This window comes from Tachypleus tridentatus, chromosome 8 (assembly GCF_004210375.1).
Source record: "Tachypleus tridentatus isolate NWPU-2018 chromosome 8, ASM421037v1, whole genome shotgun sequence".
Classification (NCBI taxonomy): domain Eukaryota; kingdom Metazoa; phylum Arthropoda; class Merostomata; order Xiphosura; family Limulidae; genus Tachypleus; species Tachypleus tridentatus.
Window position 1 is genome coordinate 157,806,219 of NC_134832.1, and position 27,952 is coordinate 157,834,170.

Consider the following 27,952-nt stretch of genomic DNA (forward strand, 5'->3'; position numbering starts at 1 on the left):
GACTGTCAGTCTCTTGACTGTCCCCTCGGTGTGGATTCCTGTACGTGGTGAGGGGACCTCCCAGGGAAGGTTCTTTTCTATCTGGTTACCTTCTCTGGGATCTAAACATCCACCCACGTGTTTGCCGTGCGTGGCGACCCGTGAAGGGGAGGAGAGGATCCTGGTGGTTGAGGGGTCCAACCTTAACACACCACTTTGGCCTCGAATTCCTGTAGACTGGCAGCCTTTGGGTGGCTTCCCTTGGGTCAATCGGCTGGTCCACTTGGGCTAGAGTCAACCAAGTACCAGTGTTGGAAGTTCTCAACGGGTGTTGTGGACATTGTGCCTGATGCTGGTGTTTGGGTATAGTGCTCACGAAACCCTGGCGTTGCTGCATTGTCCTTGCGTGACTTTGTAGTGCGTCTCCTTGTAGGGCTCCATGGTGGGTGGGGTCAGTGGATACCGAATTTTTTTCTTTTTCCTATGGATCCTCTAAAAAAGTTAAATAAAATTGTAAAAAAACAGTCAGTGGGTAAGCGTACACGCCTTGAATACTCAGAACAGCAATCTTCAACATCAGTAACACACGTACCTCATTTTCTTATATTACATTCTCTTTCGGAAAAACATTTAGGGCAAATGTCCTCTTTTTTTATTCAAAAGGGACTAGAGGGACTTGCTGGATCTCCAAAGTCAGTAAAGAAACTTCGACCTGGTGACATATTGGTTGAAACATCCACATCCCAACACAGTGAACTCCTCTTGAATTCAAAGTCAATTGGGGATATACCTATTGAGGTTACACCCCATGCTACCTTGAATTCTTCACGAGGAGTTATTGTTGAAAGGGATTTGAAGAACGTTCCCGAGTCAGAGATTCTCGCTGGTCTCTCCACTCAAGGAGTTTCTGCAGTGAGGCGCATCTCCACTCGCAAAGATGGAGTTACACTGCCAACAAATACCCTCGTTTAACATTTACTTCACCACGTGCACCTACCACCATCAAGACAGGTTATCTCATTTGCAGGGTTCGGCCATACGTACCAAACCCTCTTCGATGTTTCCAATTTCAGAGATTCGGCCACTCAAAGACATCTTGTTGTGGTTCCCTGACATGTGCTCGTTGTGGAGGCAAGGACCACGATGCCTATGACTGTGACATGAACCCACATTGCATAAACTGCAATGGTTCTCACTCCTCTTACTTTCATTCTTGCCCAAAATGGTTGGAGGAAAAAGAGGTGCAGCGTTTGAAAACGACACATAACATTAGTTATTCTGAGGCTCGGAAATTGCTGTCCACAACTCCATCTCGGACATATGCTGCTGCACTTTATTCCACAACTACAGTGGGAGTGCAGACAGATCTCTTTGTGCCTCCAAGAGAATCGTTTTGAAAACAAATGAAAAGCCTTTTGACCTCCGTGGTTAAAAAGGTTGATGAATCGACTTCCACCCCCATCTCTGTTTCTCCCATACCTTCCAACAAACCTCAAGATCCATGTTCTTCAGTTTCAAATACAGACATTTCTTCTGATACATCTTTTTCTCCCACCACAAGAGACAAAACAATTATTCGTTCACGTCCTCAGTCACTGGATTCCCCTTCCAATAACAAAAACCTACCCACCCGACCCAGAGCAGGATCCATGGAGGTTGATAGACCTCCTCCGACTAAAGACAGTAAAGAAAAAAGACGTGGTCGTAAACCGAAGGGTTCTCCAGCCACTTCACCTACCCGTTCTTAAAAATGGCCACCTTGATACAATTGAACTGTCGAGGTTTACGTTCTAATCTGGATGATATCAAAACGCTGATTGCTTCCTACCATCCTGTTTGTCTTTCTATACAAGAAACATTTCTCAAAACTGCTGATACTGTCTCCATTCGGCAGTTTTCTCTGTACAGAAATGACAGGTTGTGTGATGGTCGAGTACATGGAGGGGTGGCACTGTTGGTTGATCAACACGTGCCCACCCTGTCTTTGTCACTCAATACACCCTTGGAGGCTGTAGCCATCCGTGTTTCCTTGGGTCATACCATCACTGATTGTTTTCTGTACCTGTCCCCTGGAGAGACATATGATCAATCAGATCTTGATGCTCTCGTTGAACAATTGCCATCTCCATTTCTAATCCTAGGGGATTTTAATGGACATCATCCCCTCTGGGGAAGTGCTATTATTGATGGGAGCGGATGCTATCTGATCACAATCTTTCTCTTTTCAATACTGGTTCTTCCACTTACTTTCATGCACCTAGTCAGTCCTTTACCGCTATTGATCTCTCAGTTTGCTCCCCTTCATTATTCTTCCATTTTTCGTGGAGGGTTGACAGTAATCCACTAGGCAGTGATCATTTTCCGATCCTTTTGAGAGAGACTGGCCGTGGTTGATGCCACCATACCCGCGTGCCCCGGTGGAAGCTGGATCAGGCAGACTGGTCCACTTTCACTGCTCTCGCAGAACTTGATCCTTCCATCGTAACTCAGCCATCAACAGACGACTGTGTAGCAGCGGTAACTGACTGTATTACACATGCAGCTGCTCAGTGTGTTCCTAAAACCTCGACACGTTTTCCACGATATTTTCGTCCATGGTGGAATCCTGCTTGCCACTTAGCACAGAAGTCTCAAAAGCGGGCCTGGGATACTTTTCGTAGATATCCCACACTTTCAAATCGGGTTGCTTTTCAACGGGCCCGTGAACATGCTAGGTGGGTAAGACGTCAAAGCCAGAAGGAATCTTGGATTAAGTTCACAACCAGCATATCTTCTACTACCAGTTTCAAGATCATATGAGACAGTATTCGAAAGGTTAATGGGCACTACAATTCTGTCCCCCTCTCGATCTTACTCTCTGATGGTCAGGAGGTGACTGATGTTCGGAACATCGCTAACACTCTAGGTGAAAGCTTTTGCCGGGTATCTAGCACTTCTGCTTGTTCCTCCACCTTCCTGGCCATCAAGACTCGGGCAGAGCGATCACCTCTTTCCTTTCGAACTAACTGTTTCTTTGACTATAATCGTCCCTTTACCCTGGTGGAACTAAAAATGGCCCTTCATTGGTCTGCCAGTACGTCTGTTGGACCTGATGATATTCATTATGACATGCTGCACCATCTATCTCCTGCTTCTCTTAATGTCCTCCTGATTGTTTTCAACCGGATCTGGCAGGAGAATGTTTTTCTTGATGCCTGGCGCCAGGCTATTATTTTACCTTTCTCTAAGCCAGGGAAAGATCTCAAGATTCCTTCAAACTACCGTCCAACTGCTTTGACGAGCTGTCTCTGTAAGACATTAGAAAGGATGGTTAATGCTCGTTTTGTTTGGTTCCTTGAATCAAACAACCTCCTCTCGCCCACCCAGTGTGGGTTCCGTCGACAGCACTCCACCACAGACCACCTAATTCGTCTTGAAACATCTATCAGAGAAGCCTTTCTCAACCGCCAACATCTTGTATCAATATTCTTTGACATAGAGAAGGCTTACGACACAACATGGATGTATGGCGTTTTGCGAGACTTCCATACATAACCCGGAATCAGGACTGGAAAGGCCAACTTCAGGTGATTGACGGTGGATCTTGAACTTACCTGCTAGTCTTACTGACGAGTTATGATCATTACCATTTTGCTAGAGTAAATATTTTACAACTTTGAAGACTGGATGTCACCATTGGTTTTTACACCATTTTCTGTTTTAATTGCTGTTTGTTTTTACCTTCATTTACTTTTACAAATTTTACTCCATTTACTTGACTTTATCTTTTTACTGGACATTACCATCAATCACTTGAGGTTAGCCTTTCCAGTCCTGGTTCCGGGTTATGTGTCATAGCAGCTATTATCAAAATGTAAAAGAATAAAAAAATAGCAAATGCCATTTATCACACAGACTAGTCATGTTATCAGGATTTTAATAGCAAAAGAGGGAAGAATTCTTTAAAAATAAGCATTTGTGAAAATTTTGAACACAAACTGGGTGGCATTCAATTGACTTTTGAAATAATCAAAACAAGTCAAATATATTTACAAAATATTCTTTTCACTATAGGAAATCACAATTTTATTTAAAACTTTAAACTATTTTTTTCTTGGATACAACTGTGGCAATCACCAAACAAAGTTAAGTAAAAGAAATATTTTAAAATTGTTAATAATTGATGTCTTAAAAGGAGATTTACAGTTTAACTCAGATAACAAGAAAAATTTGTACTGTTAAGGAGTGTTTATAAAGCCTGATACAACTGTGGTAACCCATGGGGCAATATAAATGAATTATTTGCTGGTACTTTTGTGATAAGAGAAGAGAAAAATAATTTGTCTTGTCAACTGCATTCTAAATTAATTGAATCAGCCTGTGTGGTCTTTGATGAAAGAAAACAATTATTTAAAGCTCTGGATACAACTCTGATAACCAACAGTGTAACAAACATTTGTATGTAAATTTGACTTATTTTAAAACATTTTTTTTAAAAGCAAGTGGATGTGTGCTATTTGTTTGCTGTTGAAATTTATTGCAACACACGCACGAAGCAGACCGAAGGAATGGAGGATACTGTCGGTAGGCGGCGGGCGCGGGTGATCGAATTTCCAGCTTGCTGGGTTTTAGTCGTCGAATCTGTTCGAGGGTATTCTTTAAAATTACTGTGAAAACCATCACGAGAGAAATTTATTTGTCTTTCACTCTACCATTCACATTGACTTGGAGAAAACTTGCCATCAAACATAAAATTTCTGTTTATCTAATTCACATAAAATCCTGGCACCAAACTAATATGGATACAGCATGCAAACAATATCCTGATCAGGATCTGGGAAAGAGTAAATCATGCAACAAGTCGGTATTAAATCTTAACTGTAAGTCTGTTGCATAATACACTAAATTATTTATTTAACAAGAATTAACATAATGATTTAATGTGTGATCTCGATGAACAATGTTGTACGCACCTCTCTCCTATAAATATAAATGGATGAAATATAAATCAAACATGAACTAGACGCTTAAAAGTAGTAGTATTTCTTTGTGTTTTTCCGAAAAATTGATGTGGAATTGAAATACATGTATGTGCGTACAAGTAAACGGCTCCCGTGACGCTTACAAATGACAACAATTGTTCCACACATTGTCTGTTGACTCTGCTGTGTTTGGAGTTGAGCAACACGGCGGCTGTGGACCATCGGAGATGCGCCAGGGAAGCCCGACAACGGGTTTGGACAGCGAATAGAAAAAGCAATAAAGTCCAACTCTTTGTGCAACTATTGAAACGGTTTTAGGATATGTAAGAGCTCCCCAACGGATCGAGTACGAAGAAAAACTTTCGGAGAGTGTCCGACTGCTTGCGAACAAATCTCCCAGTCAGAGGCTGAGTCTCAATAGATCGCAGTATGGTGGCTGCTCTACTAAGTACAACACCCCGACGGATACCTAGGTCGTCTACGAACGATTTTGTATTTTAGTATGGTTTTTACTTCGTTTCAATGACTATACTACACAAATCACGGGTAAAGGGAAACAGTATTTAATCATTTGAAATCTTACAATTTTTCATTATCTTATCATCACTGACTGACCATTCAGAAAAGTTTGGGAAAATGTATAACAATGTAAAATTTATTGTATCCTAGAATAATTGTCAAAATAAGTGAAGATGGATAACTTTTGATGAGCAAACACAGTCTAGTTTATCGGAAAGTTTGTTGTTAGATCGCATATGGTGTCCTATAAACGTCAAATTACCAAGCTTCTTATGTATATTATTCACAACAGACGAGACCTATATATTTCAACATATTAAATATTTCGTATTTTTGTCTGTTACATCAGAAATGTAGGGTAAAACGACTCATTGTCTAGTGTCAAATACTTGGAAAATTGAAGTAATAATGAGTGGGTTTAATTTCAACACATACATATATATATATATATATATATATTACTTTTTGTCACTTGTCTGTTATTAAGGTCACTATAATCAGATAAGTGATGGATTCAGAAGTACGTTGATGGATATATTACTTTAAGAAGCCAATACGGACTTTTCCAGTACATCTATGGATTATAAGAAGAAAACACTGGTATTCAGAATCGCTTAACATATTAATGAAATAAAAATTCATATTCTTTTCACGAAACATGTAGAGATAAAGGCAGTAAGTATAAAGTTATAGAAATGGTTTACCTTCCTGGAGAATAGTACTTTGAATGACGTTTGGTTCCATTTCTGTGTATTTTCATCAGGTTGAGATATATCGTTATGGAGATGTTGCATTATCCAGATAAAAGAATGTCAAATTAGAACTTAAGATCGTCACATAGAGATGTTGTACTGCGGCTCAAGAATAAGGGTAGAATGTGATCGACTGAATGGAAATTATAGAATTGTTTTGTTTAGGAATACATGTGGCAAGATAAATTTTATTCCGTCCTACAAAGTATTTTGCGTGGTAATTTTCTATTAATGGAAAAATTCACCATTAATACATAATTTTGTTTGAATTTCGTGAAAAGCTACTAAGGGGTTTCAGGGCTATACCATTCCTGATTTAGCAGTGAAAGACTAGAGAGGCAGCTAGTCATCACCGTCCACCTTCAACTCTTGGGCTTCTCTTTTACCGACGGATAGTAGGATTGACCATCACATTATAACTCCCTCACGGCGAATAGGCGAACATGTGTGATGGGACAAAGATTCAATCCAGCGAACCGTGGGTCGTAACAACATGACTATACCAGGCTGAGAGTTTTGGTGTAGCAGTTTATGTGTAAGTGTCCACCAAGAGCAAACATTTAGTAAATCACCCATTCAGACTCTAGTTTCAAACATTTATAAACTAAACTTTTGTCCAATACCAACGCTTAGGACATCCGGGAACTTCTAAGAAGTATGTACATACAGAATGATCAACATCACCAAACAGTCACCCTTGTAAGGAAGTAATTCACTCATAGGGTTTCAGCATTGTTCCTGTAATGAGGTAAAGTCAACGTTAGCTTCTGAGAGGTTCATGAAATATCGTCCTGCCAACTTCATGCCAACTAATGTGAGTAGATACCTAAAAGCAGATATCAGTAAGTCGCCTAATTACAAGAAACCTGAACTATATGTTTGATTATTTGTCGAAAAATTTAATCGAAATTGAAGACCTGCACTGTTAAAACATTCAGTTACAGTGAAGACCAACACTGCTGAAACATACCATGAACTTGATGATGTACTATTGAAACAGTCGTTAAAAGTGAACACCAGTTGCGTTAAAGGAGAGTAAAAGTGAAAACCAACACTCTTCAAACAGACCGTGAAATTGGAGACAGGCACTACTCAAAGAGTCATTGAAAGTGAAGACCAATACTGCTAAAGCACAGTGAAATTGAACACCAACACTGTTCAAATCGTCAGTGAAACCAAGACCAATAGTGCTGCAAATGTCAGTGAAATTGAAGACGTACATACACTATTGAAACATTCATTAAAAGTTAAGACATTGAATGAATGTGAAGATCAACAATGTTGAAACTGACTGAAAATTAAGACAACACTGTTGAAACAGTGAAATTGAAGATCATTAGTATTGAAACAGACAATGAAACAGAAAAACAATAATGTTGAGACAGACAGTGAAATTGAAGATCAGCAATTTTGAAACAGGAAATGAAAGTGGAGACTAACAGTGTGAAAACAATGGCTGAAACTGAGGACCAGTAGTATTGAAAGAGAAGTTAAAGAGAATACAACAACGTGAAAAGAGATTGATACTAAGAACCATTAGTGTTGAAAGTGAAGAAAAACACTGTTAAAACAGTCATTGATACTGCAGACCAATAGTTTTAAAACAATCATTGCAATTGAATATAGAGTGAAACTCAAGACTAATAATGTTGAAACAGACAGTGAAGTTGAAGAACAACAGTGTTGAAACCGTCAGTGAAAGTGAAGACCAAGAATGTGAAAACAGTCAGTGAAACTGAAGACAAATAGTACCGAAACAGAGAATGAAATTGAAGACTAACATTTTCGAACAGTCAGTGAAAGTGAAGACAATAGTGTTAAAGAAGACTGTGAAACTGAATAAAAAGTATTGAACATAGAGTGAAACTGATGACCAATAATGTTGAAACCGATGGTAAAATTGAAAATTAACAGTGTTGAAGCAGACAGTGAAAGTGAAGACCAACAGTGTGAAGAGTCAGTGAAACTGAAGACCAACAGTGTTGAAACAGAAGTAAAAGTGAAGACCACTACTACTGAAACAGTGATATTGAATACAAACTGTTGAAACAGAAGTAAAAGTGAAGACCACTACTACTGAAACAGTGATATTGAATACAAACTGTTGAAACAGTCAGTGAATATGCAGACCAATAGTGTTAAAAGAGTGAAGTTGTAGACCAAATGTGTTGAAACAGTCAGTCAGTGTGAAAACCAAAAATGTCGAAACAGTCAGTGATAGTGAAAACCAATTGTATGAAAATAGACAGAGGAAGACAACACTAATAGTATTGAAATGAAAGTGAAAGTGAAGACAAACAGTGTGAAGACAACAGTGGAACTGAAGACCCACAGTCTTGAAACAGTTAGTGAAAGTGAAGACCAACAGTGTTTAAACAGTTAGTGAAATTGAATACTAATAGTGTGAAAAAGTTAAAATGAAGGTTATCACTGAGGAAACAGTCATTAGAACTGAAGACATGTAGTGTTAAATATATGGTGAAAGTGAAGGCCAACTCTGTTTACACAGTCAGTGAAATCGAAGACCAATAGTGTTGTTACAGATAGCGAAATTGAAGTCCTACACTGTTGAAACATTCGTCAAAGTGAAGACCAGCACTGCTGAAACAGACCGAGCAATTAATGACGTACTCTATTGAAACAGTTGTTGAAAGTGAAGACCAGTTGTGTTAAAAGAGAGTAAAAGTGAAGACACTCTATTGAAACAGTCAAATTACAGACCTACACTATTAAAAAAGAATTGAAACTAAATACCAACACTGCTGAAACTGACAGTGAAATAAATGATCTCTACTGTTGAAACATTCAGTGAAAGTGAAGACCAACACTGTTGAAAGAGACCATGAAATTAACAACTGGCACTAATGAAAGTCATTGAAACTGAAGACCACTATTGTTAAATATATAGTGAAAGTGAAGACGAACATTGTTGAAACAAAGTGATATTGAACACCAACACTTTTCAAACAGTCAGTGTAACCGAAGACCAGTAGTGTTGATACTGACAGTGAAATTGAAGACCTACACTGTTGAAACATTCAGTTAAAGTAAAGACCAACACTGCTGAAACAGACCGTGAAATTGATGATGTACTCTATTGAAACCGTCATTGAAGGTGAACACCAGTTGTGTTAAAAGAGAGTAAAAGTGAAGACACACACTATTGAAACATACAGTGAAACAGAAGAACACTAATGTTGAAAGAGATAGTGAAATTGAACATCAACACTGTTGAAACAGCAAGTGAAAGTGAAGACCAATAGTGTTAAAACAGTGCAGTTGAAGAATAACAGTGTTGAAACAGTTAGTGAAAGTGAAGACCGATAGTGTTTAAACAGACAGTAATCTTGATGGCCGACAATGTTGAAACAGCTAATGAATGTGAAGACCAATAGTGTGAACAATTCGGTGGAAGTGAAGACCAATAGTGTGAAAATTTCAGTGGAAATGAACAGGAATAGTGTGGAAATGGAATTGAACGTGAAAGCCATCAGTGTGAAAAGAGACAATGAAACTTAACATCAACATGAAATTGAAGATCAAGAATGTTAAAACAGCCAGTGAAAGTGAAGACCAACAGTGTTTAAACAGTCAATTGAAGTGAAGACCAACACTGCTAAAACAAACCGTGAAATTGATGACGTACTCTATTGAAACAGTCATTGAAAGTGAAAACCAGTTGTGTTAAAATGTAGAATAAAAATGGATATAAGTACTGTTCAGACACACAGTCAAATTAGAGACCAACGCTGTTCAAACAGAGAGTCAGACTGAAAACCAACTCCATTGAAACAGTCATTGAAATTGAAGACCAGTGGTGTTATAAAGTAGAGTAAAAGTGTAGATCAACACTGTTGTAACAAACTGAAAACCAAGACAACATTGTTGAAAGAGAGTGAAATTTTAAACCATTAGTGTTGAAACAGGAGAACAGTAATGTTGAAACAGATAATGAAATTGAAGATCAACAATGTTAAAACAGCCAGTGAAACTGAAGACTAACAGTGTGTAAAGAGTGAGTGAAACTGAGGACCAGTAGTACTGAAAGAGAAGTTCAACAATATGAAAAGAGACAATGATACTCAAGACAGTTTGTGTTGAAACAGTCAGTGAAAATGAAGATCAACACTGTGAAAAGTAAATTAAAGTAAACAACAAAAGTGATGAAAGAGACTGACATTGATGTCCAACACTGTTGAAACAGTCATTGAAACTGTAACTAATAATTTCAAAACAGACATTGAAATTGAATACCAATAGTGTTGAACATACAGTGAAACTGAAGAACAATAATGTTGAAACAGACAGTGAATTTGAAGATCAACAGTGTTGAAACAGTCAGTGAAAGTGAAGACCAACAGTGTGAAAACAGTAAGTGGAAGTGACCAGGAAATGAACGTGAATACTATCAGTGTGGAAACAGACAATGAAACTTAACACCAACAGTGTTGAAAGAGTCGGTGAAAGTGAATTTCAATATTGTTGAAAGAAACTGTAAAATTGAAGACGAACAATGTGAAAACAGTCAGTGAAACTAAAAACTAATAATGTTGAAACAGACAATGAAAGGGAAGACCAACAGTATGAAAACAGTGAAACTGAAGACAGATAATGTTTTAAGAGAAGTGAAAGTGAAGATCAAAAGTGTGAAAACAGTCATTGGAAGTGAAGATCAACAGTGTTGAAACAGTCAGTGAAATTGAAGATTAATAGTATGAAAACAGATAAAACTAAGGTCAACGCTGAGGAAAAAGTCAATGAAAGTGAAGACAAACACTATTGAAACACAGTGAAATTGAACACCAACACTGTTGAAATCGTCAGTGAAACCAAAGACCAATAGTGGTGATACAGTAATTGAAATTGAAGAAACTACACTGTTCAAACATTCATTGAAAGTGCAGACCAACACTGTTGACACAGTTATTACAAGTGAAAAATAGTAGTGTTAAAATGTAGAGTAAAAGTAAAGACAAATACTGTTGAAACAGACTGATAATGAAGAATACACAGTTGAAACAGAGAGTGAAATTAAAGATCCGCAGTGTTGAAGCAGATAGTGAAACAGAAGAACAACAGTGCTGAAACTTACAGTGAAATGGAAGACCAACAGTGTGTAAAGAGTCAGTGGAAGTGAACAGAAATAGTGTGGAAATGGAATTGAACGTGAAAACCATCAGTGTGAAAGAGACAATGAAACTTAACACCAACAGTTTGAAAACAGACAGTGAAATTGAAGCTCAAAAGTGTTTCAACGGACTATGAAATTAAAAACCAAGTGTTGGAACACACAGTGAAAGTGAAGACCACCATGATGAAAAGAGTCAGTGGAATTCAAGACCAACAGTGTGTGGACAGTCAGTGAAACTAAAAACCAACAGTGTTGAAACAGAAGTGGAAGTAAAGACCAACAGTGTACAAAGAGAAGAAAAATTGAAGACCACTAGATTGAAACATACAGTTAAATGCCAACAGTGTTGAAACAGCTAGTGAAACTGCAGTCCGGTAGTGAAGTTGAACACCAATACTGTTAATGATAGTGAAGACAACAGTGTGAAAACAGTAAAACTGAAGAAAAAACAGAAGTTTTTTAAAACAGAAGTGAAAGTGCAGACCAACAGTTTGGAAACAGACAGTGAAACTGAATACCAGCAGTGTTGAAACAGACGGTAAAACTGAAAATTAACTTTGTTGGAGCAGACAGTGGAAGGGAAGGCCAACAGTGTGAAAACAGTCAGTTGAATTCAAGACCAATAGTGTTAAAACGGAAGCTAAAGTGAAGACGAAAATCGTGAAAACAGTCAAACCCAACACCAAGTGTTAAACAGATATTGAAATTGAAGACCAAAAGTGTTGAGACAGTCAGTGAAACTGAAGACGAACAGTGTTGATACAGATGTGAATGTGAAGACCGACAGTGTACAAACAGATAGTAAAATTGAAGACCAACAGAATTTATACAATCACTGAAAGTGAAAACCAGTAGTCTTAAAATGTAGAGTGAAAGTGAATATCAAGACTGTTGACATAAATTGAAAATTGAGACTACATTGTTGAAACAGAATGAAATTGAAGACCATTAGTGTTGAAACAGACAGAGGAAGAGAAGAACAATAATGTTGAAACAGTCAGTGAAAGTGAAGATCAACACTGTGTAAACAGTCAGTGGAAGTTAAGACCAGTGATGTTAAAATGTAGAGTAAAAGTGAAGACAAATGCTGATGAGACAGCCAATCAAATTAGAGACCAACGCCGTTCAAACAGAGAGTGAATTTGAAAACCAATACTATTGAAACAGTCATTGAAAGTGAAAACCAGTAGTGTTAAAATCTTGAGTGAAAGTGAAGTTCAACACTGTTGAAACCGACGGGAAAATTAAGACTTCACTGTTGAAACAGAGTGAAATTGAAGACCATAAGTGTTGAAACAGACAATGAAATTGAAGATCAACAATGTTGAAATAGTCAGTGAAAGTGAAGACCAACAGTGTAAAAATAAACTGATACCAAAGACCGCTAGTGTTGAAACAGTCAGTGAAAGTGAAGATCAACAGTGTGAAAACAGTAAATTAAAGTAAAAACCAAAAGTGATAAAAGGGACAGTCAAATTGACGACCAATACTGTTAAAAAAGTCATAGAAACTGCACACCAATAGTTTTTAAACAGCCTTTGAAATCGAATACCAGTAGTGTTGAACACAGAGTGCAAATGAAGACCAACAGTGTTCAAACAGCCAGTGAAAGTGGAGACCAACAGTATGAAAACAACAGTGAAGCTGAAGACAAATACTACTAAAAGAGAGAGTGAAATTGAAGACCGTGTTGGAACAGTCAGTGAAAGTGAAGACAAAGAGTGTGAAAACAGTCAGTAAAACTGAAGAAAAATAGTGTTGAAACTGAAATAAAAGTGAAAACCAAGATAATGAAAACAGGCAGTGAAATTGAAAACCACTAGTGTTGAAAGAGACGGTGAAATTGAAAACCAAGAGTTGAAGCACACAGTGAAAGTGAAGACCAACAGTGTTCAAACAGAAACTAAAGTGAAGACCATATGTGTGAAAACAGACAGTGAAACTGAACACCAACAGTGTTGGAATAAAAGTGAAAGTGAAGACCAACGGTGTAGAAACAGAGAGTAAAAATGAATACCAGTACTAATGAAACAGACAGTGAAATTAAATACCAACAGTTTTGAAGCAGCCAGTGAAACTGTAGACCAACAGTGTGAAAACAGATGGTGGAACTAAACACCAATAGAATTGAAATGGAAATCAAAGTGAATACCAAAATTGTTGAAACAGACCGTAAAAGTGAAGGCGTATAGTGTGAAAACAGTCAATGAAATTGAAGACCAACGCCGTTCAAACAGACAGTGAAACTCAACATCAATAATATTGAAACAGTCATTAAAAGTGAAAACCAGTAGTGTTCAAATGTTGAGTGAAAGTGAAGTTAACACTGTTGAAACTGACTGAAAATTGAGACTACACTTATGAAACAGACAACGAATTTGAAGATCAACAATGTGACTGTACAGTATATTGTGTGCTGATGAAGTTGTGTAGGCTCATACATCGGAAAATAATTTTAGTTTTCAGTTTCTCTTTTTAATGTACTCAGCTAAGAAAATTTGTAATTCAATAACATAACTTTAGCTTTACGATATAATGTTTATTTTGCATATAAAGTATATTTATTATAAAGAGCAACATAAGCTATAAAATATATAAAACCGAAACTCATGCTTCAGATAATACAAATTATAATGTAATGAAACCAAATATACAAAAAATATTACTGTACAGTTCTCTGAAGATCACTAATAAACACGAGGATCAGCAATCTGACTGTGCTGTTTATTAGCGGCAGTTATTTTTATTGATACTAGTTTGATATTTCTGTGGGTGTTATGATAAGCTTGTTTCCATTCCAAAACATTACATTACTTGTTATAGGATACTATAATTGGCTTGTATGCATTCCTGAATGTTAGCTTGATCAATTATTGGAAGATTTGTTACATGCATGTCACGTGAGATCTTATAAATGCAGTACACATGGTACTGTACCTAGGCTCCGCCTTTAAAATGGATCATCCGACTGATCGCAATATAACATATTCATGCTTTAATGCCATCTATTGGTGTGAATTAGTAATAATTGTCTAGAAAGAAAACTTTAAGGGAAAATATGAATCTTAGTTTGCTTTATGGTTTTAAAGATTCAGTTAACCTGTACCTGTGAATAACTTCTTTAAAGATTTTTCTTAGTTTCATTTTTTTTATTGTTATTGTTAGTGTATTTCTATTCGTTATGCTCGTCCAAGTTGCAAACTTGATAACATTGGTCCCACCGCCAGACGGCTTCAGCAGAGCAACTAAAAACATAGAAATACAATACAACAATACTAATGACCGGAGATCACTGATTCCTGGATCTACATTAATTCAGAAATGTTGAACACTGTTTAGCTTGGTAATCCAATATGTTTCTATGATGTTACTAAACTAAATCTTCATATATCACTCGATCAATTATACTAGGCATTTCAAGATTGCCCCAGAAGAAGAAAGGTCCACCTTTCAAAAGCGCTAAAGTTACAAGGGTTTCTATTTCAGTTTTTTCAAGACTTCTTGAACCTACGTGTTTTTAGCACATCATGATTATAGTCATTAGTCATCTTACGAGAACCCTTATTATAACTATTAATTATTTTATATCCAAGGAATAATAGTGTTATAACTGTTAGTATTTTTCATCCCAGCAGTTACTTTTATACCCTACGAATAAACTTATTATATCAGGTTCTCCAGAAATAAATGTCGTTTTTGAGTTGCGAAGTTTGGAGAAGTATAAACCATTGTTGTTTGTTTGTTTTTTGAATTTCGCACAAAGCTACTCGAGGGCTATCTGTGCTAGCCGCCCATAATTTAGTAGTGTAAGACTAGAGGGAAGGCAGCTAGTCATCACCACCCAGCGCCAACTTTTGAGCTACTCTTTCACCAACGAATAGTGGGATTGACCGTAACATTATAAAATCCTTACGGCTGAAAGGGCAAGCATGTTTGGCGCGATGGGGATGCGAACCCGCGACCCTCAGATTACGAGTCTGTGCCTTAACACGATTAGCCATTTCAGGCCATGCCTATGTTGTAAAATATGCTTTAATCAAAGTAACAGCTATTTGCTTCAACACACTTTTGCCAACGTGTTACGATGTTGTTTATGTCCCTGCTGTACAATTCAGAATTTCCATGGTCAATAAACTCCCTGAAAGCTTCTTCTGCAGCTGCTTGGTTTTGAACGCATTTATTGTTCAAAAAGGTGTCTTGAGAAAATGAAATTATGTAGGGGAAAGGTCTGGGGAATAAGGTGGATGAGGAAGAAACTTACTCTGAGTAGAGAGGAAACAGCAGACAATTAAGACACCTTGTAAGTAACAAATGTTGGATTAAACCAACCGACCATTGATAAGTTACTCAATATTCAGCTGCTAAATGTCATAATGATAACTCCATGAGTTATTTATTAATCCAAGGATTAACTGTATTATCATTCTTAGCTATTTTAAACATTTATGGATGTATAATGTTTAACTAGTTAGGATTAGTTGACGAAATTAATTACTTTTAATTACAGATAGCTGGGCAGTTTGATATTTTGGTCAACTGTGCAGGAATGGGGTCAAAGCAGCTGTTCGTTGACAACTACATGACACCGATGCTCGAACAAATAAATCAGGGTAGTTCTATGACACTTTTGTTAACTTAGAGGGTGGAACAGTGAATAGAGAAAAATCATTTATACTACATATTTTATATACATAAGTAAAACGACATGATATTTATACTACATATTTTATATAGATAATAAGTAAAACGACATGATATTTATACTCTATATTTTATATACATAATAAGTGAAACGACATGATATTTTGGTGAGAATACGAGTTTCCATTTCCATATTAAATGATACACATTTAGAAATTTAGTTACTGTTTGACAGAATTGTAATATTATTCTCTGTCAGAAATATTAACTTTAATGTTGTTCAATAGTTAGTGTATTTTAATCCATCCCAGTCAGAAATGTTACTTTTCCTCGTTGGGACAGCAGTAAGTTTTCGGATTTAGGAAACTAAAATCAGGGTTTCAGTTCTCCTCGGTAGATACAACAGATAGCCCAAGGTGGCTTTGCTATAAGAACACACACACAGAAATGTTACTTAGATTTAATAAAGTTGAAATACTGTTATACATTCTTTTCCTTCTTCAAATCCCCCAAAGAGCGAATAAAAATGTATTACAAAATACAATAGATCTAATACTGACGTCTTATAACAAGTGTAATTAATTATAATTGTGCTTTGCCAGCTTAGAAACGAAGTTCACATGATAGTAATTGTTAGTGTAAAGAGTTTTGTTCTTAGTAAGTTAAAACAAGATAAAAACCAAATAAAGTTTTAAGTATCAACAGGCTGCTTGGTTTATCACATGTTCTTCAACTTGTATAAAAACTAACTTGCACTTAAATAATATATATATATATATATATATATATATATATATACACACACACATATTAAGTCATAATATTGCTTTCTTCTCAAAAACAATTTTAATTTAAAAAGTTGTTTTTACAGTGCTGACGACTGATTGTTGCTCCAATGATGTTTTTACACAAAAGATGAGAGTTTGTATACAACAATAATAACCGTTTATATTCATTGTTAAAAAATAAGTTAACTTTGTTTTTCAATACAATAAATTATTATTTTTTGTTACCTCAGGTTTGTGTTTTGGTAAACGCTCCTGAGGAAGTTGTAAAGCGAAACGTTGATTGTTTAATTAAATATGAACAATATTTTGGTCATTTATTTCTAGTATTAATGCTTTCTGTAGATAGTTATGTACTACAGAAATCAAACACATTTATTTCATAGTTCTTTAAGTGTACTGAAGTAATTTAGAACAATTTCTTGTGTGTTTATACCTGTACCTCCTGTAGTCGGTGCTTTTGTGAGTATACCGAAGCTAAATTATATAATTCAGGTGAGAATCATTTAAGATGTTTACAACACATCTTTTTAGAAAGCCGAAATTTTATAGAAGTGAGTCGGACTTAGACCTTTCTGTTCGCGTCGAGAAAGAGACAATAAAGTTGAATCATAGAGCACAGAAGGTATAAAATAATTATAATAACCTAATTTCATAATGTTACTATTAAAAGTTTCTGTGTTAACTTTGTTTAAAAATACGTTTCAAAATATTCATGTGACTTTGTTTATCAATGCTGAAGTTTTGTCTATCGAAACAGCATGTGTATTGTGTGATGTTAAACCTAAAATATTTTATATTATCAGTACTTATTTTGTTTATCGATATGCATATGATGTTTCATCTTTTGTTTTATATTATAAGTTGCATATCAAATGAAACTATGATCACACCGAAAGTGCCACACGTAAATTAATTCTCTGATTTTGTTTATAAAATGATAAATTGTCACACTGGATAAAACTTTTAATATAATGTTCAGATCAAAATTACAGATACTTTTAGACCACTATTAATCTTTTAGCCCTAAATATCTGAATATTCACATGTTACTCGTACAGTCGTACTTAGTCCTGCATAAGGTCGAGCCGGGTGCGACCTAGAGATCAGCTTGTGCATTGGAAGATCCAAGATTCGTGTCACGATATACTACTGAATGCTGAAAACTCCAATTGTGATACGTTTTGATAGAAACATACAATCCCAATACTCGGTTAAGAGTAACTGAATAGACAGCGGTTACTACTGTCTGGCTGTCCTTCATCTAGTAATCATTTACAAGCCAGTGATAGCTATGGCTAAAGTTTTGGGGATCTGTTCTAGTTCTTTCGCCCATGTATTGCAAAAGATGTCATTAGGATTAAAAATATCAAATACTTACATAAGTACTTTTATTACCACTTCTTAACTTAACCATAAATTGATGTTTAACCCTACAAAAGTACACATGTATTTACTTATTAACTACATACTAAGACATAACCTTACAACAAAAGTACTTTAATACTTTTCTTTCAAACTTCATATGTGGATTTGATTTTTATATAAACATGATAACGTTCTTTGTAACATATCACATTGAATCATCGTCCCATTTAAATTCTGAAAATTGATTAACCAACTTAATGAGACGTGGTTTAATCGCACAGTTTGTTTGATGCTGAACAGATGATGGTTGTCTTCTTTACTCCGAATGACAACATCTACATATACGAGGGCTGTTCAAAAAATACGCGGACTGTTTGAATTGCGCGGCTCCAGTTGGTTCCAGGGAAATCCGCTTGTCGTCGCTAGGTTTGCACAGATCAGCTGATTACGACGCCATTTCCCGATTGTAGATATCTTCATTTGTGTATTAGCTACGCGGTTTTAAGTGAAGTGCGATTTTTTTCGTTTGGCGGATTTCAGAATGAATGACCTGAAGGAGCAACGACTTGCTGTGAAATTTTGTTTTAAACTTGGAAAATCTGCGACTGAAACTTTTGCTATGCTTAACACGGCTTACGTGATGTTGCTATAAAGCGTACGGCATGTTTCAAGTGGCATGAACGTTTTAAGGATGGTCGACAGTCCATTGAAGATGATGAGCGTCCTGGACGTCCTTCCACATCAACTGACGACCCACACGTCGACAAAATCAACACCCTGGTGCGGGAAAATCGACGTCTGACTGTCAGGGAGCTTGCTGAAGAGTGTGGGATATATCAGTTGGATCTTGTTACGAGATTTTGACCGAAAAATTGAAGATGCACCGCGTTGCTGCGAAATTTGTACCTCAGAACTCGTGAGTTTTTGGCCAAACACTCGATCACTGTTCTTCCCCACCCCTCCTACTCACCTGACCTTGCTCCTTGCGATTTTTTCTTGTTCCCCAAACTCAAAAGACCCTTGAAAGGAGGAAGATTTGAGACGATTCCCGAGATTAAGGCAAATGCGACGAAGGAGCTGGAGGACATTACAAAAGAAGCGTACCGGGACTGTTTCAACAAGTGGAAACACCGTTGGGATAAGTGTGTGCGTTGGGGAGGAGAGTTCTTTGAAGGGGTCCCAGACCTGTAACTTCTAAATAAAGTACATTTTGTTTTATGACGTCTGTCCGCGTATTTTTTTTAACAGACCTCGTATGTACACAGCTTGTTTCAATATTCTGATCATGCATGGTGCTACAGTCCTTCGGACCAACCTTTACTTTACTGCCTGACGTGTTAACATTTAATTACACCTATTATTTAGCTGCTTTATAGCAGCCAATAAGGGTTTGTAAATTTGACAACATGTGGAATACATTTGATCTAATTCGATGTAAAATCCAGAGAATTTGCTTCCTTCTTTTATTTACTTGGTTATGTGGTTGTATTCTGTTTTCAGAGTATAGGGGCATTTCTGTCGATACTCAAAGATCCGTCTCCCGGTAACTTTTGTTGGATAGAGTTGGATGTTTTTTTCATCTATTCATAAAAATGTTAATACCAAATGAGCTTTGTTTGATATACAGGAGGCGCGGCCCCACCTACCCCGACCTCTTCATCTGATGCCTCTGTCTGCATAAATTACTTTCATGACATATCTGTTAAAATCCTGTTAACTTCACAATCAGTATTGGTTTCCATAACAACATGTTCATCGTTTTACCTCTCCTACATAAGTTCTTCGTTTCATTACATATTTATTAACATGGATGGACATGTATGTTTTTTCTTATTAACCAAATACTAAATTCCTTAAAATGATCAGTCACGTGCCCTCTATAAATTCACATGTTTTCCTACAAACACTGACATTTTGTCATGCATTGCGTGAATATATAGACAAAATAAGGTGTTGCTGTCATGAATGAAAAACTAAGGATCAGTTAGAACCTGGTAGATTGAGATATATAGTGCAGAATGAACAACAGATGAGAATGAGTTTGTACATGATAGATTGGGATATGACGTACAGAATGAACAACAACTAATCTATCCTACATTATTTGTGTAGTCATTGTTACGCGTAACGGTAACCAGAAAACATCACTAAGATGTTAAAACTATTGAAACCAGATTATAATTTTTTTCACACTATAAGATTCTGGATTGATTTCATACGTTTAAATGCTGATATGACTTGTAGTTTTTTAAAGATGTTATTTCTTGTAAACTGTGTTGTATTCCGCACCCACCATATTTTCACATATCTCTTACAGTTAAGGAGAATTTGTGTTGCAGTAAAAATGATGAATTACGGACGAAGTAATTCGAGGCACTACTGTTACCAGGGTATAAAGATTCTTCGATCTGATGGTCGACATCAAATGTTCGATATTCCCCAGAGTTCGTAACACTTGGTACAGTTTGCACACTTAACACTTGGTACAATCTGCATACTTAACACTTGGTACAGTCTGCATACTTAACACTTGGTACAATCTGCATGCTTAACACTTGGTACAGTCTGCATGCTAACACTTGGTACAGGCTGCATGCTTAACACTTGGTACAGTTTGCATACTTAACACTTGGTACAGTCTGCGTACTTTGATATTTACGAACAGCTCACTTGAGTGAATACTGTTAAACATTTTCACTCGACTTGTTTGTGCTTTGTTTTTGGAATTGCGCACAAACTAAACAATGGGCTATTTTTGTTCTGGTCACCTATGGTATCCAAACCCGGTTTCTATCGGTGTGAGTCTACAAACATACCGTTGTGTCACAGAGGAGCCTCAGTCGACTTGTTGATGTGAAAGCATCGTTTGTTCTTGTATTTATTCTGAGACAACAGAAGTTAATCGAAAATACACTTTGATCATGTAGAAGACGTAGTCAGAATATTTGTAAAGACGCGCCTTGTTTCATCTCTGGATGTTCATGTTAATGACAAATTGATGAGATGAACTTATGTTGAAAATCTCGTGATTACCATTATCGAGATAAAGGTCAGTATCCAAAGAAGAAACCACCATGGTTAAACTGGTTTCACTTTTTATAGTTGTACAACTCTAGCTTTTAAATAAAAAGACTTTCGAAAGCTCTTGAATCTCGCTCAGCTTTTATACGTGTTAAGATATTATAAATTTGACTAGATTCTGAAACTTTGATGTGTGCCACTATTATAAGGTTCGTGAAGATCTTTATTAGTTCCAACCAATGAGAATGTTTAAGTTCCCTTTGTTGTCTGGTATATTATGGATGCTGTTCTTAGGTAAACATCAGTAATAGATCGACTAATGTATTTTTCTGTGTTGTTTTTCTATCCTTCCGGTGATAATCTGTTCATATTACTGTTATTGAGATGAGATATTAAGCGAAGATACAAAGGGACATTGAGTAGTTGTCCGTGACAACACCTGGTTTTGTAAACATGATATTTTTTGTGGTGTCTACTCTATGATGTCCTGAACGTTGAGTAAAGCATTTTGGATAACAAGGTATTGCTGCCAGACTTCATCCCAGATAAACATTAGACACAAGTAAGGTTGAAAGTGTAATATTGATCCCTTCCGGAGAAAAAAGATCTATTATTTATCGCAGTCCTAACTGGATTTCTTTTCTTGAACAAAGTTGAACTGACAGCATCTGATGTTCCACTAGATGTATAAAGAAATATCCAGATCCATAACTTGAGGCTGCAGTTTTCTAAACGTATAAAGAAACGAATACTGTGTTGAGTAAGCTGAAGATTTTCATCAAATCGGGCAAGAGATGAAGATAAATACTTATACGATGAATAATATTCAACCAATTGGATGGAGCTGTAAGGTTTCTTATTCCAAAGAGATTCTGTGAATAAGAAATAAACTTTTATTCGAATTTAGAAAGACTATAATTTACTACTGCATTTCAAATAAAAACTAACACTACTTTCTACAGAACATCGTGACCCTCTCATGGGGAGTAGGTGATGTTAACTAGTTGTGTTTACTATAGTCTGTAGCTGCTAAATTAGGGACGGATACCATAGACAGCTCACGAGAGCAGCTTTACAGAAAATTAGAAACAAAAACATATCTTCATGAACCTTCACTAGATGTATAATGATGTCTCATCAGAATATGAAGTGTAAAAGTTCTACTAAACTTATGATCGTGACGAGTACAGACATCAACAACGTTTATGTCTAATAACAAGTATATTCTGTGAATCAAACATCGTCAAAAGGAACAACGAAAAGTAAACTTGAACAAACAATGTTAAATATCTCTGTTAAGTATTCTTGTCCTGAAACTAGATTTGTAAATGCAGAAAAACCAAAATACAAAAAGAAATATATACAGAGAATCAGCTATTGTACAAAAACACATCTTCATTATTTTCAAATATTTACCCAAAAAATAAGTTTCCCTTTGTTTATATTTCAAGAATAAGCAGACATGTAACATCAAAAAGATAAATATTTTATTTCATTCAAAACTGTATAGAATGAAAATTGACACAGTTTGAATTTTAGTATGTATGTAAACCCAAAAATAATAATTTTGATACATATATAAACATACATTGGGTGATAATGGGTGTTTATTTATTCATACACATTTTGTAAAGCACTTCATTATTTGCATACAGAAAATAAATAAACCATGTATCCTCCACTGGTTCAGTCGAAAGTCTAAAGGCTTAAAACGCTGAAAGCCTGTTTTTGATACAGGGTATGGGCATAACACAGATAGCCCAATCTGTAGTTATGTGTTTAACTAAAAACAATACTAACCACGTGACGTGTTAGTTTACTTTTTCAAACGTATAAATACACCGACATACTGATATCAATGATCATGTTAGTACAGGTACACTGTATACAAAGTTCGTGTAAGCTGCACACCTTGCAACATATGATTAAGTTTTAACAACGAATTAAATGTTTGTTTATTGTTATTTACTTAGTGTTATAACTATACTAAATTTATGATTATAGTGTGTGTGTCTTTAAATGTGTGACAACTAAGATACAATATTCAATTTCCTGAATTCTATTTCTAACACACACTTTCACTGTTTTCTGGTGTATTCCAGAACCAGAATATCTGAGCCTTTTGGAAATGGTTACAGTTTATCCTTAACAACAACACTTTTATCCAGTAAGAAAATATGACATGAATAACAAGTGCTGGGTGATAAGTAACTTAGAAAGTTAAATTACTCTTTTTTTCTTTATTTATTTAATGAGTGAACACAAACACGAGTTATGTGACTACAAAACATTGACGAACAGGAACTTGAGGTATTGTGTGAGTGGAGATATTGTCATTAATATAGCCAGTTTAATTATAACACATATAATGTTTCTCCTGATAAATTATATTTATCATATAATTCTGAAATTACCATCTCTATGTAGTAGGTGAGCTCCTGTAATGTTTCCACATATTAAATCCACCATACAAACTAAAACTTTAAATTGTTTTCTGTAAAATTTTAACAGAAAGCGTCACTTGGTATAAAAATAATCCACGGTGAAACTTTACAGTGAAAATATCAAGGAGTTAAAATTGTATTAATCTGAATGTAAGCGACAGTTTTACGTGTGGTCACAGTTTATTCAATTTCTTGTTGATTGTAAACGTCAATCATAAATCACGAGTGAATTAATTTATGGATCATGTTGGCGAAGCATGATTATAATTAATGTACACGTCATCAGACATGAATGTTAAACCTACCATACTTATAATACTATATTCTATAGCCAGTCCATTGGAAAGTTTCAACAATTAGAAGGATACATAATAATAGTATTCAAATCACACTAATTCGGTCGTATCAGTCACTCCAGAGCTCATCAATAAAGTGCATTATATTAAAAGATATAATATGACTAATACTGGTATATGGTAATTGGGTTTATTCGATTGTTACGAAAGCTACAGAATGGCTAGTTGTGTTTTATATCCCAGGATCATCGAAACCTGGTTTTTAATGTCATGAGACTGAATACTTACTACTGAGCCACCATTGGTGAGAGTGAAAGATGTTTCATGTTGGTGTGTTTTTTATAGAAAGTGATTAATATGATAAGGCAGTGTTGAAAATGATGGCGTATATCCGTTGAATAACATGTCTTAAAACATAGACAATTGACAAATGAAGGTTTAATATCTACTAATTAATTATGTCTGCGGTGTTTTGCTAAATTAGGGACGGCTAGCGCAGATAGCCCTCGAGAAGCTTTGTGCGAAATTAAAAAATACAAAAACAAAACAAACAAACTGAAACAGATCAGGACAATAGAGCGATTACCACTGTTGATTAGAATTCTGGAAAACCTTTACTGTGAGCTACACATTTCTCACATGATGGAGGCTTTGACAGAGGAAAAGAGTAAAGGTCTAAGGAGAAAAATGTAACAACTTTTGAAACAAATTTAGCCTGAAATGTGTCATGATGCAAATAAGATGAAAAAATTTATTAAGTTTCTCTGTCACTTGATTCAAACTGGTTCTCAGACGTTCGAACCAACACAAAATGTCAAAGATTTTGTAAACATGCACTCAGAGTAGACACATTTTAGAGAAGAGATTACAAGTATCTATGTCAACCTCCTTGTATACATTGTACCAACTGTGCACTAATACATAAACCTATAGCTACAACATAAATTTCGTATGAAATTATATATAATGATATACATATCAACTTCAGTAATAAATTTTATTGAATAAAGAAAGAACTGAACCACACACTACATCACAGATGTTTATACTTTGAAATTTCAACTAAATACCAAATCCACATATATATCAGTATCTCTAGATAACAAATCAACTAACAAGTTATGTGTCCATATATTTATATATGTTAAGTCAGGTAAAGTAAGACTTTCTTAATGATTGTTTCACTATACAAAACAACAGTGTTTTGTATCGTTTTAATAATTATTTGTTTGATTTGTTCACAGTGGACTCTTTTTATCTAACGGAAAAACTTTTTATCTTGTACACAGTCAGCTTAATGTTTGTTTAAAAGTAATCCTACATGATTTAAATATTGTCTATTATTCATTATGAACTAAATAAAAGTATTCATAATTTATCAGGTCATTTCATAAGTGATTTCCGAAATTTCAATACACAAAATGCATCATCATTTCTGTCTTTGTAGAAGGTGTTAATCACTAAAACATGTCGTTGGACGTGTATGAAAATGTTGAAACAAATAAAAGAAACTATCACAACTCCACTTTTTGAGATAATTAATCAAATAAATCCTTATGAAGATGGATGTGTCTGAGGAGCACATTAGGCATATAATTCTTTATGAGTTTAAAAAAAAAAGGCAATAGTGCAGCAGAAACCACACAAAACATTCAAGGCGTTTATGGTGCAGAGTCTCTCAATGAAAGTAAACGTTGAACGTAGTTTTAGAAGTTTGTATCAGGTGACTACAGCTTAAGTTTAATGATGACTTGCTGCTGGCTGCACTTGATAAAGACTGTGCTGTAGAAGCTTAATTCAACATTCACTGTCATCTGCAACAACTTGGAAGCCAACCTTAGAGAATGAATGAACATTTGCACTTCTCTGCACTCTTGTGAACGTAACTCACCTTTTTTGGACAGTTTAGTGACTGGAGATTAATAATGGATATATTATAAAAATGTTAAGAGCCGCACATAATGACTCATTTCAGGTAACTTGGCTAAAGCACAGCCCAAAATGGACCTCCACCATAGGAAAGTCTTGTTAATATTGCATAACTTTAAGTCATAATGGGTACTGAATAAATTAATGAACTTGGGTCACATACTCTAATGGGTCGTTCTACACAGTTTAGCATATCTTTTTCTGTTGTTTCCACATAAGTACGTTGATCACTTGACACTGAATGATATTGGTTGTTATTTTCTACAGTTAGAGATCATGAATGGCTTAATGCTAATGATTAGGGTATGATTTTATATAATTGACACATTCTATCGTTTGCTTTCAAAGGTATCTCTGTGAACATTCTTTACGTATCCTTTACTGGGGCTGTTTTTACATCAGCCTATCTATAATACATGTAAGTCTCTTTTCTATGTGTAGGAATTATAGATTGTAAGTACGGAGGTAACTCACTTTCAATATCGTCTAATACTTTTTTTCTAATTAACTTGGAGCTATAAAGTATGAACTCAACTTTCTGTCTACAGTTACGTACAATGCTTGTACTGACTAAGCTAACTCAGTCCCACTATTCCCAACTATAAATGATAATTGTTGTAAATCAGAATGAATTCTAGAATTTAAAACTAACATTTCAATTCCTTCCTTATGAAACTCAGTCTGTCTTATTCTAGTATGTATCAAACTGTTTGTAATATTTACTAATGCTCTAGACACGCTTTTAATTTCCTGTTCCTGTAATTCGAGTGTCTGGTTTAATGAAGTCATTATAGTCATCTAAATCTAAAATTTATTGCTGAAAGAATTTAATAAAGTTATTTTTTAATATCATTTTATATTGTATTCAGTGTATTTTACACTATGTGTTTGATTAACAGGCACATAAAATTGTCTTACTTTCATATCTGTACAGCAACAATGGAATAAAACCTAATCATTTAAAAAACCCTTGATTACAGTTCTCAAAAATGTTACTCATTATTCATATCACATCACAATTAACAGTTAGTATAAATATCTACTGACAATACTGTTCACGAAAAGTTATTATTTGACAACCCTATAGTTACACCTATAGTAGAGAGATGTTGAGATGTTTCAATACTAGTTTGAATAATTGTTAATGTTACATAATAAATTACTTTTCAATTTGTATTGTAAATAAAGACTATACACACATGTGGGTTCATTGATTAATTATACAGCTTACCTAAAAATGAAATTTAGAATGAATCATTTCAAATATGAAAGAAACTAAAGAATGATACAACTGTAATTATACAAATATAAAACTGTTCATAAGGACATATTTACAACTCAGAAATCAACACTGTCAGAAGTCAACATATGTTGCAAAGTTCTGTATAGAATTCATAATTAATTATTACACATCTCAACTGGCAAAAAATTGTGGCAATGTTAACCCAATGTAATCTTGTTTTTCTTACCATCTTGGACAGCTTTATAACATTTAAGCAAGCAATAATGGATGTAATAAACTCTTTATAATACTAGATCTTTTGCGTACAAAGTTTATACACTTACTTGTAGAGTACCAAGAAAGGTATCATCAAACTCCCTGTACACTTCCCAGATGATATCACCTTGGGTAACATAGAGGCCTACAGCACTGACTGCCCATTGAAAAGCATGCCAAATACTTTCTATGCCATCTTTCACTTCCACGACGTCAATAGAGCACATTCTAACCAGTGATGTACAGCTTATGACTAACAAATAAAAAAAATGACATATACAGTTACAAATCCAACAACGTATTTTGAAGACTCCCTCATTAATATTTAAACTATTTAAAATGTATCCTCCATTAGGGTTAACATAATTCCTATATCTGCGTCTAACTTTTGAACGAAATAAAACATGACATCACATATGTGTATGATGTCACATAGCTCATTGGTTCCAAGCTTGTCTGATTAAACTACAACATATCTAACCTAACCTAACAATTACTAATTGTTACGAATATAATTATACTTCATATAAACATACATTGAAATTGTAACAAGTGGTACTGCATCTAATTGCATCACAAAGTTTCAAATTTGGAACAGTTTCAGCTATGACGTCATGCTTCATTTTGT

The 27,952-nt window shown here is 35.3% G+C and overlaps 1 protein-coding gene across 1 annotated transcript; it reads right to left on the reverse strand.

The window, feature by feature from the left end:
• Positions 1–17,755: 17,755 nt before the first annotated feature.
• Positions 17,756–27,819, reverse strand: LOC143223805 (uncharacterized). The gene is made up of 2 exons (XM_076452261.1): positions 27,393–27,819; positions 17,756–22,029 (listed from the first exon to the last, which is right to left on the reverse strand). The coding sequence occupies exons 1-2, from the start codon at positions 27,549–27,551 to the stop codon at positions 21,886–21,888; spliced, it is 303 nt and encodes a 100-aa protein (XP_076308376.1). The 5' UTR covers positions 27,552–27,819; the 3' UTR covers positions 17,756–21,885.
• Between the last annotated feature and the right edge of the window lie 133 nt (positions 27,820–27,952).

What these genes read in the sequence shown, in the direction of transcription:
- LOC143223805 (XM_076452261.1), bottom strand. Translation starts at nt 27,551, where the DNA reads ATGTGCTCTATTGACGTCGTGGAAGTGAAAGATGGCATAGAAAGTATT. An exon ending in CCTTTCTTGGTACTCTACAA is followed by an intron (nt 22,030 to 27,392) that starts GTAAGTGTATAA and finishes TCTTATTCACAG; the next exon opens with AATCTCTTTGGAATAAGAAA.